Source organism: Gadus morhua, unplaced genomic scaffold (assembly GCF_902167405.1).
Source record: "Gadus morhua unplaced genomic scaffold, gadMor3.0, whole genome shotgun sequence".
Lineage (NCBI taxonomy): Eukaryota > Metazoa > Chordata > Actinopteri > Gadiformes > Gadidae > Gadus > Gadus morhua.
The window spans coordinates 17,501-30,000 of record NW_021964079.1 but is presented as its reverse complement, the minus strand read 5'-3'; the positions used below and the strand labels follow the sequence as shown (position 1 = coordinate 30,000).

At 51.0% G+C, this 12,500-nt stretch overlaps 1 protein-coding gene across 1 annotated transcript in view; it reads left to right on the top strand.

Annotated features, from left to right (window-relative positions):
* Nucleotides 1-12,500, top strand: part of LOC115539005 (delta-sarcoglycan) — a 34,880-nt gene that overhangs the window by 5,733 nt on the left and 16,647 nt on the right. The window contains exons 2-4 of the mRNA XM_030350204.1: nt 3,491-3,592; nt 5,630-5,717; nt 7,461-7,580. Of these exons, the coding sequence (XP_030206064.1) occupies nt 3,491-3,592; nt 5,630-5,717; nt 7,461-7,580 (310 nt within the window). The remainder of the gene's footprint in view (nt 1-3,490; nt 3,593-5,629; nt 5,718-7,460; nt 7,581-12,500) is intronic.

Below are 12,500 nucleotides of genomic sequence, written 5' to 3'. Positions count from 1 at the left end.
TAAGGCTCTTTAGTCAGTTCTGTGTGTGGTTGCTTGATAAGGCTCCAAGTTTGGTCTGTGTGTGGTTGCCAGATTAGACTCTTTAGTCAGTTCTGTGTGTGGTTGCCAGATAAGGCTCCAAGTTTGGTCTGTGTGTGGTTGCCAGATTAGACTCTTTAGTCAGTTCTGTGTGGGGTTGCCAGATAAGGCTTTCTAGTCAGGCCGGTGTGGGGTTGCCAGATAAGGTGCTATATTCAAGGGTGTGGATGGTGCTGTACGGTGTTGGACCTATGGAGCTGGGTTGCCAGGTTATTTGAAATGAGGTGTTGTTGCTAGGGGGACTGGGTTACCAGCTAAGTTGATTCAAGGCGTTAATGCTAGGGCAACTGGGTTGCCAGGTTATTTGATATAAGGTGTTTGTTATGGGGGACTGGGTTGCCAGGTTAGTTGATATAAGGTGTTGGTTCGAGGGCAACTGGGTTGCCAGGTAAGGTGATATAAGGTGTTGGTGCCAGGGGGCTGGGTTGCCAGGTAAGGTGATATAAGGTGTTGGTGCCAGGGGGCTGGGTTGCCAGGTAAGGTGATATAAGGTGTTGGTGCCAGGGGGCTGGGTTGCCAGGTAAGGTGATATAAGGGGGTTGTGTTGTGATTACAGGAGGAGAGGAGAGTAGATTCAAGATCAATCTGCTGGTATGGAAGCCTCCAGCACTGCACCACATAAACACACACACACGCACACGCACACGCACACGCACACGCACACACACACACACGCAGGGAAGAAAGAAAGACAGACGGCCCAATAAAAGCCCCCGCTGAATATTGGATATATTTTTCTTATTTCCACTTGTGGGGAACCAGGAGAACGTGTGAGTCCTCTGTCAGGCCACGGCGCTAAGTAATACGCAGAGGCGGCCGGAATAAATATATGAATATCTGAGCGGGTCCTGTGTGTGTTGCCTTCCCTGTCTGCGCTTTTACTGTGGAGGAGGAGGTGGCAGGATATGACAGGACTGGCTTCTGGGGCTTCAGACTCATGGAGAAGCTACTTCTCGTAACACTGTGGTAGTATAGTACTGTAGTCGGTAGTAGTAATGTGTCTGTACTATAGAAAATACTGTACTACTGTATCTGTACTATAGAAATACTTTATTACTGTATCTTTACGATAGTAATACTGTAGTACTGTATCTGTACTATATTAATACTGTAGTACTTTATCTATACTATATTAATACTGTAGAACTTTATCTATACTATATTAATACTGTAGAACTGTATCTGTACTATAGAAATACTGTAGTATTTTATCCAGGGAGAAGCAGAGAGAGGATATCTATAATTAAAGAGGGATAGAGAGAGATCTGTTTAGTAGAGAGAGGGAAGAGGTAGAATCTGTTTAGTACATACACAAATATATATATCAAGAGATAGAGAGAGTAGAGATAGGAGATGTTTCGTAGAAATAGAGAGAGAGCGAGGGGTAGAGACAGAATCTATTTAGTAGAGAGAGCGAGAGAGAGAGAGGGAACGATAGAGAGAATGATAGAGGGAGAGAGAGCGAGAGAGAGAGAGAGAGAGAGAGAGAGAGAGAGAGAGAGAGAGAGAGAGAGAGAGAGAGAGAGAGAGAGAGAGAGAGAGAGAGAGAGAGAGAGAGAGAGAGAGAGAGAGAGAGAGAGAGAACGATAGAGAGAACGATAAAGAGAACGATAGAGAGAGAGAGGGGTAAAGAGAGGATCTGTACCACTCCCTCTCTCCAGCTGAGAGGGAGTGGTAGAACGCGACCGAGGCTAACTGCAGCACACCTGGTGGTGAGGGAGTAAATTATTCATGTGTGTCTGGGTAATTGTGTCTCTCTAATGTTCTTCAGCCAGCAGTACAATCCTTTAAACTAACGCATCGCCTCTGAACCCTAACACACAGTCAGTTAGTCTCCGGTCCCCAAGGGGCGGTCCCTAGAACCTCACTCGCCAGGTGTCTGCTTTGTTCTGCTAAGAGCACCTCACTGCTCCTGGAGAACCGACCCCGCCAAGGGAACATGAGTCAAACATGGGGAGAACATCAGTAGAAAAGCAGTAGAACATCAGTAGAACATCAGTAGAACATCAGTAGAATATCAGTGGTGAACTTCAGTACAGTTTCAGTAGATAATCAGTGGAGAACTTCAGTAGAGAACATCAGTAGAATCTCAGTAGAGAACAACAGTAGAGGAAAACAATAGAGAACATCAGTAGAGAACATCAGTAGAGAACATCAGTAGAATCTCAGTAGAGAAAATCAGTATGGAGCAACAGTAGAACAGCAGTATAAGATAAGTGGAGAACACCAGTAGAACAACTGAAGAACATGAGTGGAAAACTTCAGTAGCACATCACTCGAGAAAATCAGCAGAGATCAGGACGAATTCAAATGTAATCATAATGCTGGGCAATTAACTCTCTGAATAATCACTTTTAGAGAATTTCCCAGAGAAGCCGAGATAAAACTCACCTTGGATCTGACTAATTACCGGATCCAATCAGTCCCGTTGGTAGACTTGAAGTGTGTGATTCCTCTTTTTGGGTGGAATGATCAAAGGTGGAGTAACAGCCTCGTGATGGGGAACGGCTAGACGTCCGCTCGTCCTCATCTGATCCTCTTCTGAAGGTCTAGTTAACCTCAGGTTGTGCTTGGTCAGAACTACAGGGAGTGTCTCAATATTCATACTTAAGATTAGATATCATTTATTTACATGTATTTGACCATCTGACAAATATGTTGTATATTTATAAATGTTCTCGGACGAACGGTCGACGGCCTTTCAAAATGATTATTATTCATTCATTCATTAAGTTATTCATAGAATAAAAATAATAGTTTTAATAAACAATGTGTTAAATCGCTAGTGCTGTTCATTGTTTTGTAATAAAACCTCATGTTTCTTTAATGACTTAAACTGCAGAGTGGTAGAAAGGATTCAGCACACCTTAACCCTCTCTGCGTGGCCTTTATTGCGGGGATGTGATCTGTTCTCTGATTGGTTATCTTGTTCGTAGCGTGGCGGTCGATGACGGCGGAAGGCGTTAGCGAGAGTGAGTGGCAGCGGAGCGTCGTATTAGCAGGAAACGCACGACTGGCAAAGTGTCCTCTTAAGACCACGCCGTGTCCTCATAAATACCGTATTGATCTCCCGGCCAGACGCCGCTGCACTCACTGATCAATAATGGGGTAAATTGGCTCAAACATAAGCATCAGATCAAATAAAAAATACGGGCGAGAAGGAGATGAGGCCTGCATTGTGGTTGCTTCCGCCACACTTTGTTTGTGTGTTCTCGCAGCGTGACAACGTGAATCCTTACCCTCTCTTTGTATGCAATCATTTATTGTGTTGGTTTCAGGACGCGCCGGCTTTGTTGGTTTTATCTCTGTTTATGTGTCATTTGTTTGTTTGAGGGAAGCGTAATGTTCTCCATTGTGTGGACGATAAAGTTGTGTGGTGTTATTGTGTTCTTTATTTATGTGTTTGCTTTAGGACGGCATGGGAAATCTCCGCATCACGGAGAAAGGATTAAAAGTGGAGGGGCCCTCAGAGTTCCTGCAACCGCTCTACGCCAAAGAAATCAAGTCCAAACCGGTAAGACTCTCCAGTAAATCCAGTCAAAACCAGTTAGAATCTGCAGTTAATCCAGTCCAAACTGGTTCAAAGAGATACAGTTCATTCCAGTGCAAACTGGTTACATTCTCCAGTTAATCCAGTCCAAGATGGTAAAATGATAAAGTTAATCCAGTCCAAACTAGATAGATAATCCAGTTATCCAGTCCAAACCAGTGAATAGTTTGACTAACTCAACCCTATCCCGATGTTATAGCCTGATAAACCATTGATACAGAGGCTGTGGACTATTTATATAAGTGGAAGCAATAAAATCGTTGTTATGAATTCAATCAATCAATGGAGAGGGATAATGTGAGTGATCTGGTCATCATGAAGAGAAGAGCCTTCAGGGGTCACGACCCCCCGCCGCCCCCTGGCACGCCCTCTGGCTTGATGTAACCATGCCGACCGGCTCGCTGTATCATCCCCCACTTGATATTCTGTTTACACTCTTTGATTTAGTTTTGTACTTTTGTGCTATTGTACTTTTCTTTGTTATTGTGTTTTGACAATGCAAATATAAGTTTTCCATGCTAATGAATCGCTCTTTGAACACAGAGACAGGAGAGAGAGAGACGGAGAAAAAGAAAGAGATAGAGAGAGACAGAACGATACGGAGAGAGAGACGGACAGAGAGTAAAAGGGAGAGAGATGCAGAGAGAGAGAGAGAGAGAGAGAGAGAGAGAGAGAGAGAGAGACTTAGAGTGAGCGAGAGAGAGCGATACAGAGATCTAGAGAGAGAGAGAGAGAGAGAGATACAGAGATCTAGAGAGAGAGAGAGATACAGGGAGAAAAAGAAAGGGAGATGGAGACAGGGAGAGAGAGAGAGACGGAGAGTGCAGAGTGCAGCAGTGTTCGCTGTATGAGTCCCGATGCGACAACGTAAACCTTTAATTACTGAACATGTATTTCTCTCTGACACGCGCCCCATGAGCAAGGTGGTGGGGCCATCTGTTCCATCTCATCAAACCGACGCTTCAACAGCCACACGCGTCCCCCCGACAGTCCCCCCCCCCTCCATCCCCGCCTGCCTGACGAGATGTTCTGCATTAAAAGCCCCCCCCCCCCCCCCCCCCCCCAATAACTCAGGAGAAGTCGCGCGCTTAAACACAGAGTGGGTGGTCCTTGTTATTCCAACCCCTCTGAGATGTCTGCTTAACCGCTCTTCTCAGGTACGGGGGTCCTCTTCCTCATCCACCTGGGGAGTGTGATGACGTGTGTGACGATCGTACTGTAACAGGGGCTGCGTTAGTGTAACGGGTTCCTCTGCTCAGAACACATTGGTACGCAGTGTTACTGTAACGCAGAGAGAACAGGTTATCCTCTGCTCAGAACACATTGGTACGCAGTGTTACTGTAACGCAGAGAGAACAGGTTATCCTCTGCTCAGAACACATTGGTACGCAGTGTTACTGTAACGCAGGGAGAACAGGTTATCCTCTGCTCAGAACACATTGGTACGCAGTGTTACTGTAACGCAGAGAGAACAGGTTATCTTCTGCTCAGAACGCATCGCAGTGTTACCCTGACGCTGAGAGAACAGGTTATCTTCTGCTCAGAACGCATCGCAGTGTTACTGTAACGCAGAGAGAACAGGTTTTTCCTCTGCTCAGAACACATCCCAGTCTTACCCTGACGCTGAGAGAACAGATTCGCCATGCTCAGAACGTTGCCGTGACGCTGAGAGAACAGGTTTGCTATGCTCAGAACGTTGCCGTGACGCTGAGAGAACAGGTTGCCCCTGCTCAGAATGCATCGCAGTGTTAATTTGCAGTCCACGACACGAACTCACACAACAAAAATAAACTGAAAAGTTGAACCATTGGCGTGTGTGGTCTCAATCACAGCTCCCAATCCTGGCCCAAAGACCCGTGGATCCACTGTTCCCCAACGGGGCGCGGCTGCAGTCTGCCATCTGTCCCCGACTGCCAGCGGGGACGCAGCTCGTCCTGTTCTGGTTTTATGTTCCTTAAATGATGCTTGACTAAGATGTGTCCCTTCGTCTTCCTCCCGTAGGGTCACCCGCTCTTCCTGCAGTCCTCCAGAAATGTGTCCGTCAACGTGGTCAACGGCAACAACAAGGTCCTGACTCAGCTGGTGGCAGGTGAGTCCCACCTGTCTCTGCCCCCTTCCTGAGCCCCCCTAATCCTCCGTCCCCCAGGGCACGTCCCCTGTGAGTCACACCCGTCCGTCCGTCAGCAAGCCTCGACCGAATCAGGAGCAGGGTGGACTTCATTACACTCTAGGATGATTCTACAGACACGCTGTGGACCTCAGGGTTTGAACCCCGAACCTCCGGGCTAGGAGTCCAGTACCCTCCTCACGAGACTGCCCTGGCATTGCCGTCAGCTCGAGGTTCCCCGTGCCCCCGCTACCCACTTCGTGGCAGGGGACAGGCCGGTGGCAGTCCGCCGGCGTCCACATCCATCCATCTCTCCGGCTAAACCGCGGTTGACGCTCAGCTGTCGCCTCTCCTGCATAACTGAGAGACGCTCTCTTGGCGGAGGCGTCTTTGATGGCGCGCCGAGAGTGACGGAATCAATTGAGCGACGGCCAATCAATCACAACCGCCAACCGCCGCCAACCGCCGCTGCCGCCACCGCTGCGGCTGTCATGGCTGGAGACAAAACAATTTCCGATTGGAGTAATGGAGTTGTCTTGTCCAGACTCGTTTCCTTCTCCCACTAGTTTGTGTTTACCGTGACAGCACAACAGACGTCTCCCCCGGGCACAAAGCTCTCCCCTGCTTTTGCCTTTTTAGATTTCGTTGAGATATTTCTTCTTCTTCTTCTTCTTCTTCTTCTTCTTCTCTCGCCGGCCTCCGGGTGTGACCTCCCAGGACGCGGAGGATCCGGGGACGTGGCGGGAGGGGGAACTCGGTGTTCCCTCTACCCCCGGGTCTCCGTGCATCACGGTTGACAGTTCCACTCTGAGCTGTGGAATAGCGTGATCCTTCTCTCCGGCAACGCGGACCGCACTCGCTCTGCCACTGCCCACTAGACTAGCTCAGAATCTGAGCCGAGGAAATTGATATTTATATATACTAACGCATAAGTACCGCGGCAGACAGAACCGCACACTGAGGCCACTATAGAGAGAGTCAACTCCGGTTCTTCAAACTCAGGGACGGACAGAATAACCCTCTTAGAAACGCCACTCCCAGACAGATGGTGGAATGAGGTCATACAGGAGATCTGTATGAAGATTCAAACTAACTACACATGGAGATCTTTCCGAGGAGCGTGCCCCACATACTGATTCTACCAATGAAGCAATTTATATGATTTTTTCAATGCAAGTAACGCAGTTCTGCACATCAAACGGGGAAAATAAAGAAAGGAATCTACAGGCTCCAGCTGGTTGACCCTCCCATAATAAGCTGTGATATGCCGGCCCCAGACCAACCCATAATAAGCTTTGTTGTGCAGACCATCCCATAATAAGCTGTGTTGTGCAGGCTCCAGACCATCCCATAATAAGCTTTGTTGTGCAGACCATCCCATAATAAGCTGTGTTGTGCAGGCCCCATAGCATCCCATAATAAGCTTTGTTGTGAAGACCATCCCATAATAAGCTTTGTTGTGCAGCTTCCAGACCATCCCATAATAAGCTGTGTTGTCAAGACTCCATACCCCAGACCATCCCATAATAAGCTGTGTTGTGCAGGCTCCAGACCATCCCATAATAAGCGGTGTTGTGCAGACCATCCCATAATAAGCGGTGTTGTGCAGACCATCCCATAATAAGCGGTGTTGTGCAGACCATCCCATAATAAGCGGTGTTGTGCAGACCATCCCATAATAAGCGTTGTTGTGCAGACCATCCCATAATAAGCTGTGCTGTGCAGGTTCCAGGGGGTTCCGGGCCCAGGGGAAGCTCCTGGAGGTGAAGTCCACCAGCGGGAAGCTGCTCTTCTCGGCCGATGAGCAGGAGGTGGTGGTGGGGGCGGACCGCCTACGCGTCATGGGTGAGTCAGGACACACCCCTCTACATATTAACCATGCCTCCCCTGGTCGGAAACACCCCTTTACATCCTAGCCACGCCTACTACGCTCGGACATACCCCTTCACATATGAAACACGCCCTCCTGTTGTCTGAAACGCCTTTACATAATAGCCACGCCTCCTGTGGTCTGACACACCCCTTTACATCATTGCCACGCCTCCTGGGGTCGGACACACCTTTACATCATAGCCACGCCTCCTGGGGTCGGACACACCTTTAAATCATAGCCACGCCTCCTGTGGTCTGACACACCCCTTTACATCATTGCCACGCCTCCTGGGGTCGGACACACCTTTTACATCATAGCCACGCCTCCTGGGGTCGGACACACCTTTACATCATGGCCACCCTTGGTCTACTGGACCAGGGCTGTGGGCAGGTCCAGGTAACATTGGCTGGATGAGGAAGCTACACGCAGACAATCGATTTTTATTCCTGTCTTCTCTAAAACAGAAACTGTGCTGAACTAACCCCTATTGTGTGCTATCACTAACCCTCAGCCTAGCTCTCACCCTAACTCTTACCCTTACCCTCACCCTCACCCTATCTCTCACCCTTACCCTCACTCTAACCCTAACTCTTACTCTCACCCTCACCCTCACCCTCCCCCTCACCCTGACCTTAATTACTGCTGACCTAACGCTAGTCCGTGTTCCGAATGAAGCTCTGCACTGAACAACATTCATTCCACTATTCTCCCTCTCTTTCTCTCTCACACACTCTCTACCTTTCCCTACCTCTCTTTCTCTCTCACACTCTCTCTCACATTCTTTACCTCTCTCTCACATTCACACTCTTTACCTCTTTCTCCCTCTGTTTTTCTCTCACACTCACTCCCCCCCTCTCTCTCACACTATCTACCTCTCTCTCTATCCCACTCTATACGTATCTCTCTCTCTCTCTCTCTCTCTCTCTCTCTCTCTCTCTCTCTCTCTCTCTCTCTCTCTCTCTCTCTCTCTCTCTCTCCCTCTCTCTCTCTCTCTCTCTCTCTCTCTCTCTCTCTCTCTCTCTCTCTCTCTCTCTCGCTCTCTCTCTCTCTCTCATACACCTATGGTGCAAAGTGCATGAACATAAATCCAGTTGTATTGAGAAAAGTGGATTAAAAAAAGGCAGGAGAGGGAGAGAGGTGAGAAAGCTGTATGGGGAGAGCGTGCCAGAACAAGGTTGAGAGAGAGAGAGAGAGAGAGAGAGAGAGAGAGAGAGAGAGAGAGAGAGAGAGAGAGAGAGAGAGAGAGAGAGAGAGAGAGAGCGAGAGAGAGAGAGAGAGAGTGCAAGAGAGAGAGAGAGAGAGAGAGAGAGAGAGAGAGAAAGAGAGAGAGAGAGAGGGGGGGAGGGGGGAGGGGGGGATGGAGATGAGGAGAGAGAGAGCGCGAGAGTACATCAACCAGATGTGTTCCACTGTTAGAGGGATAATTATCACCTCATTGTCCCACCCTGAGGTGTGTTCTGTGTTTGTGCGCGTGTGTGTGTGTATCTGTGTGTGTGTGTATCTGTGTGTGTGTGAGGGCCAGTCAGACATTGTAAAGCGAGGACCTCTTGGCAGTGAGGACATGCGGTCCTCACTTTGCTTCCTCCTTAGTATTCAGACGCGCTCCCCTCTAATTGGAGAAGGTTCTCACTGCCACGGAACCCCAGGGCGGTTCTCCTGACAGACGGAGAACAGACACAGCCCCGGCCGGGGTCAGACGCTACCCCGAATCAGACTGCTCCTCTCAGTGGGCCCTGACTGACCGCTCAATAAAGCGAGGGTTTGCAGCTCAAGTGCCAGAAAGTGGTCTGGACGTTGCGGGCGGGTTTTGCTGGTTCTCTCGCTGACAGCCCGCTCTCCGAGACGCCGCTGCCGCCATAGTCTGGGCCAGCAGGCGCCGGGAGAAAAAAAACACGCCGCTGTTAGTCGGACCGCGTGCCTCAGAGAGTCTCATCACGAGCTCGGAGACTGACGCACGACTTCACTTTATGCTGCAGAGTCTGCAAAGCGTCATGCAGTTAAAAAACACGCTTTTCACCTCAGACGTCAGATCCGATTATAGAAACACATTAATGCTATCTATTAAAAGATGCGTTTAAGAACAAATGACCGGGGGGTAGGGGGGGGGGGTGGTACATTTTGTCACCGCGTCCCGGGAGAGAGACTCATGAGCTCGGGGAGACTCCCCGGTTCTCCTCGTCTCCACGGGGACCCCAGAACCGGGGGGGGGACTCCCGGGTCTGGGCTCCTGGACTCCACAGGGAGCACAGCCTCGAGTGTAGCTCGCTGTGTCTCTCCTCCTTCCTCGGAGACAGTCGGAGAGCAGGCTGCGCTCGGCGGAGCAGGTGGACGGTCCCTGCCTTCAGTCCGGAACTCTTAATAACCAGACATCTTCTCTGAGTTGTACCTGGCGTCGTTTCAGCGGCTGAAGGGTCCAAAGACAGCCTGGGAGCAACTCCCCTCCTCCTCTGGGGACCGGCAGGGGAACGTGGAGGAGCTTGCTGATGGTTTCTCAGTTGGAAGCCAGACGGGGAAGAGTGTATCAGAGCCCAGAGGGAGGACGGGGCTGGTGGAGAGCAGAGGGAGGATAGAAGACCCACCTTACCTGCTTTAGGGGTCTGAGGCTCCTAGTAGAGGACCAGCCTGGACCAGAGGAGGTCTGAGGCTCGTGGTGGACCAGCCTGGACCAGAGGAGGTCTGAGGCTCGTGGTGGACCAGCCTGGACCAGAGGAGGTCTAAGGCTCGTGGTGGACCAGCCTGGACCAGAGGAGGTCTGAGGCTCGTGGTGGACCAGTCTTGACCAGAGGAGGTCTGAGGCTCCTAGTGGACCAGCCTGGACCAGAGGCGGTCTGAGGCTCGTGGTGGACCAGCCTGGACCAGAGGCGGTCTGAGGCTCGTGGTGGACCAGTCTGGACCAGAGGAGGTCTGAGGCTCGTGGTGGACCAGTCTGGACCAGAGGAGGTCTGAGGCTCGTGGTGGACCAGTCTGGACCAGAGGAGGTCTGAGGCTCCTAGTAGTGGACCAGTCTGGACCAGAGGAGGTCTGAGGCTCCTAGTGGACCAGCCTGGACCAGAGGCGGTCTGAGGCTCGTGGTGGACCAGTCTGGACCAGAGGAGGTCTGAGGCTTTTAGTGGACCAGTCAGGACCAGAGGAGGTCTGAGGCTCCTAGTGGACCAGTCTGGACCAGAGGAGGTCTGAGGCTCCTAGTGGGCCAGCCTGGACCAGAGGCGGTCTGAGGCTCGTGGTGGACCAGTCTGGACCAGAGGAGGTCTGAGGCTCCTAGTGGACCAGCCTGGACCAGAGGAGGTCTGAGGCTCGTGGTGGACCAGTCTGGACCAGAGGAGGTCTGAGGCTCCTAGTAGTGGACCAGTCTGGACCAGAGGAGGTCTGAGGCTCCTAGTGGACCAGCCTGGACCAGAGGCGGTCTGAGGCTCGTGGTGGACCAGTCTGGACCAGAGGAGGTCTGAGGCTTTTAGTGGACCAGTCAGGACCAGAGGAGGTCTGAGGCTCCGAGTGGACCAGCCTGGACCAGAGGCGGTCTGAGGCTCGTGGTGGACTAGTCTGGACCAGAGGCGGTCTGAGGCTCGTGGTGGACCAGTCTGGACCAGAGGAGGTCTGAGGCTTTTAGTGGACCAGTCAGGACCAGAGGAGGTCTGAGGCTTTTAGTGGACCAGTCAGGACCAGAGGAGGTCTGAGGCTCCGAGTGGACCAGCCTGGACCAGAGGCGGTCTGAGGCTCGTGGTGGACTAGTCTGGACCAGAGGAGGTCTGAGGCTCGTGGTGGACCAGTCTGGACCAGAGGAGGTCTGAGGCTTTTAGTGGACCAGTCAGGACCAGAGGAGGTCTGAGGCTTTTAGTGGACCAGCCTGGACCAGAGGCGGTCTGAGGCTCGTGGTGGACCAGTCTGGACCAGAGGAGGTCTGAGGCTTTTAGTGGACCAGTCAGGACCAGAGGAGGTCTGAGGCTCCTAGTAGTGGACCAGTCTGGACCAGAGGAGGTCTGAGGCTCCTAGTAGTGGACCAGCCTGGACCAGAGGAGGTCTGAGGCTCCTAGTGGACCAGCCTGGACCAGAGGCGGTCTGAGGCTCGTGGTGGACCAGTCTGGACCAGAGGAGGTCTGAGGCTTTTAGTGGACCAGTCAGGACCAGAGGAGGTCTGAGGCTTTTAGTGGACCAGTCAGGACCAGAGGAGGTCTGAGGCTCCTAGTGGACCAGCCTGGACCAGAGGAGGTCTGAGGCTTTTAGTGGACCAGTCAGGACCAGAGGAGGTCTGAGGCTCCTAGTGGACCAGCCTGGACCAGAGGAGGTCTGAGGCTTTTAGTGGACCAGTCAGGACCAGTCGAAGTCTGAAGCTCCTAGACGAGGACTCAGCTGACTGGGCAGTCGCTCCTACTGTCATTCTCCATAATAATAGCAATTAGATGAATTTACCTCAAATTGGTTGGTTCGGAGTGAGGAAAAATGTTTTGCCTTGAATGTAGCGCTTTCATCTTGAAAGGCTAAGTGGTTGCTTGATGGCTGGTTAAATTGGGCTGTTTTGTCATTGTGAGACGCTTTTATCATCATGAATGGAGAGAATAACCCTGTCACCCGTGCATCTCCTCTTCATAACAGACCGGCTTGCTTGTTAAAACAGACCAATCGAAAGCAAGTCGGTTAAAACCGACCAATGGAACGCTGGTTTGGTCATTCCGGACATGTCGGGACGTTAATTGTATTCCCAGAGCGTCACACTAGCAGTGATATAATCGAGGTAGTTCATACTACGGAATTCGTTGTACCAGGAGCTGCTCTTCGTTTTTGCATGCGGTGTGAACATTTCATGACCTTCGTAGGAGGAGAATTCAGGGGTGCAGAGATATTTACATATTTGTTTAGGCGCTCATTTGAATATTAATTGATCTTTCCGAGGAGGT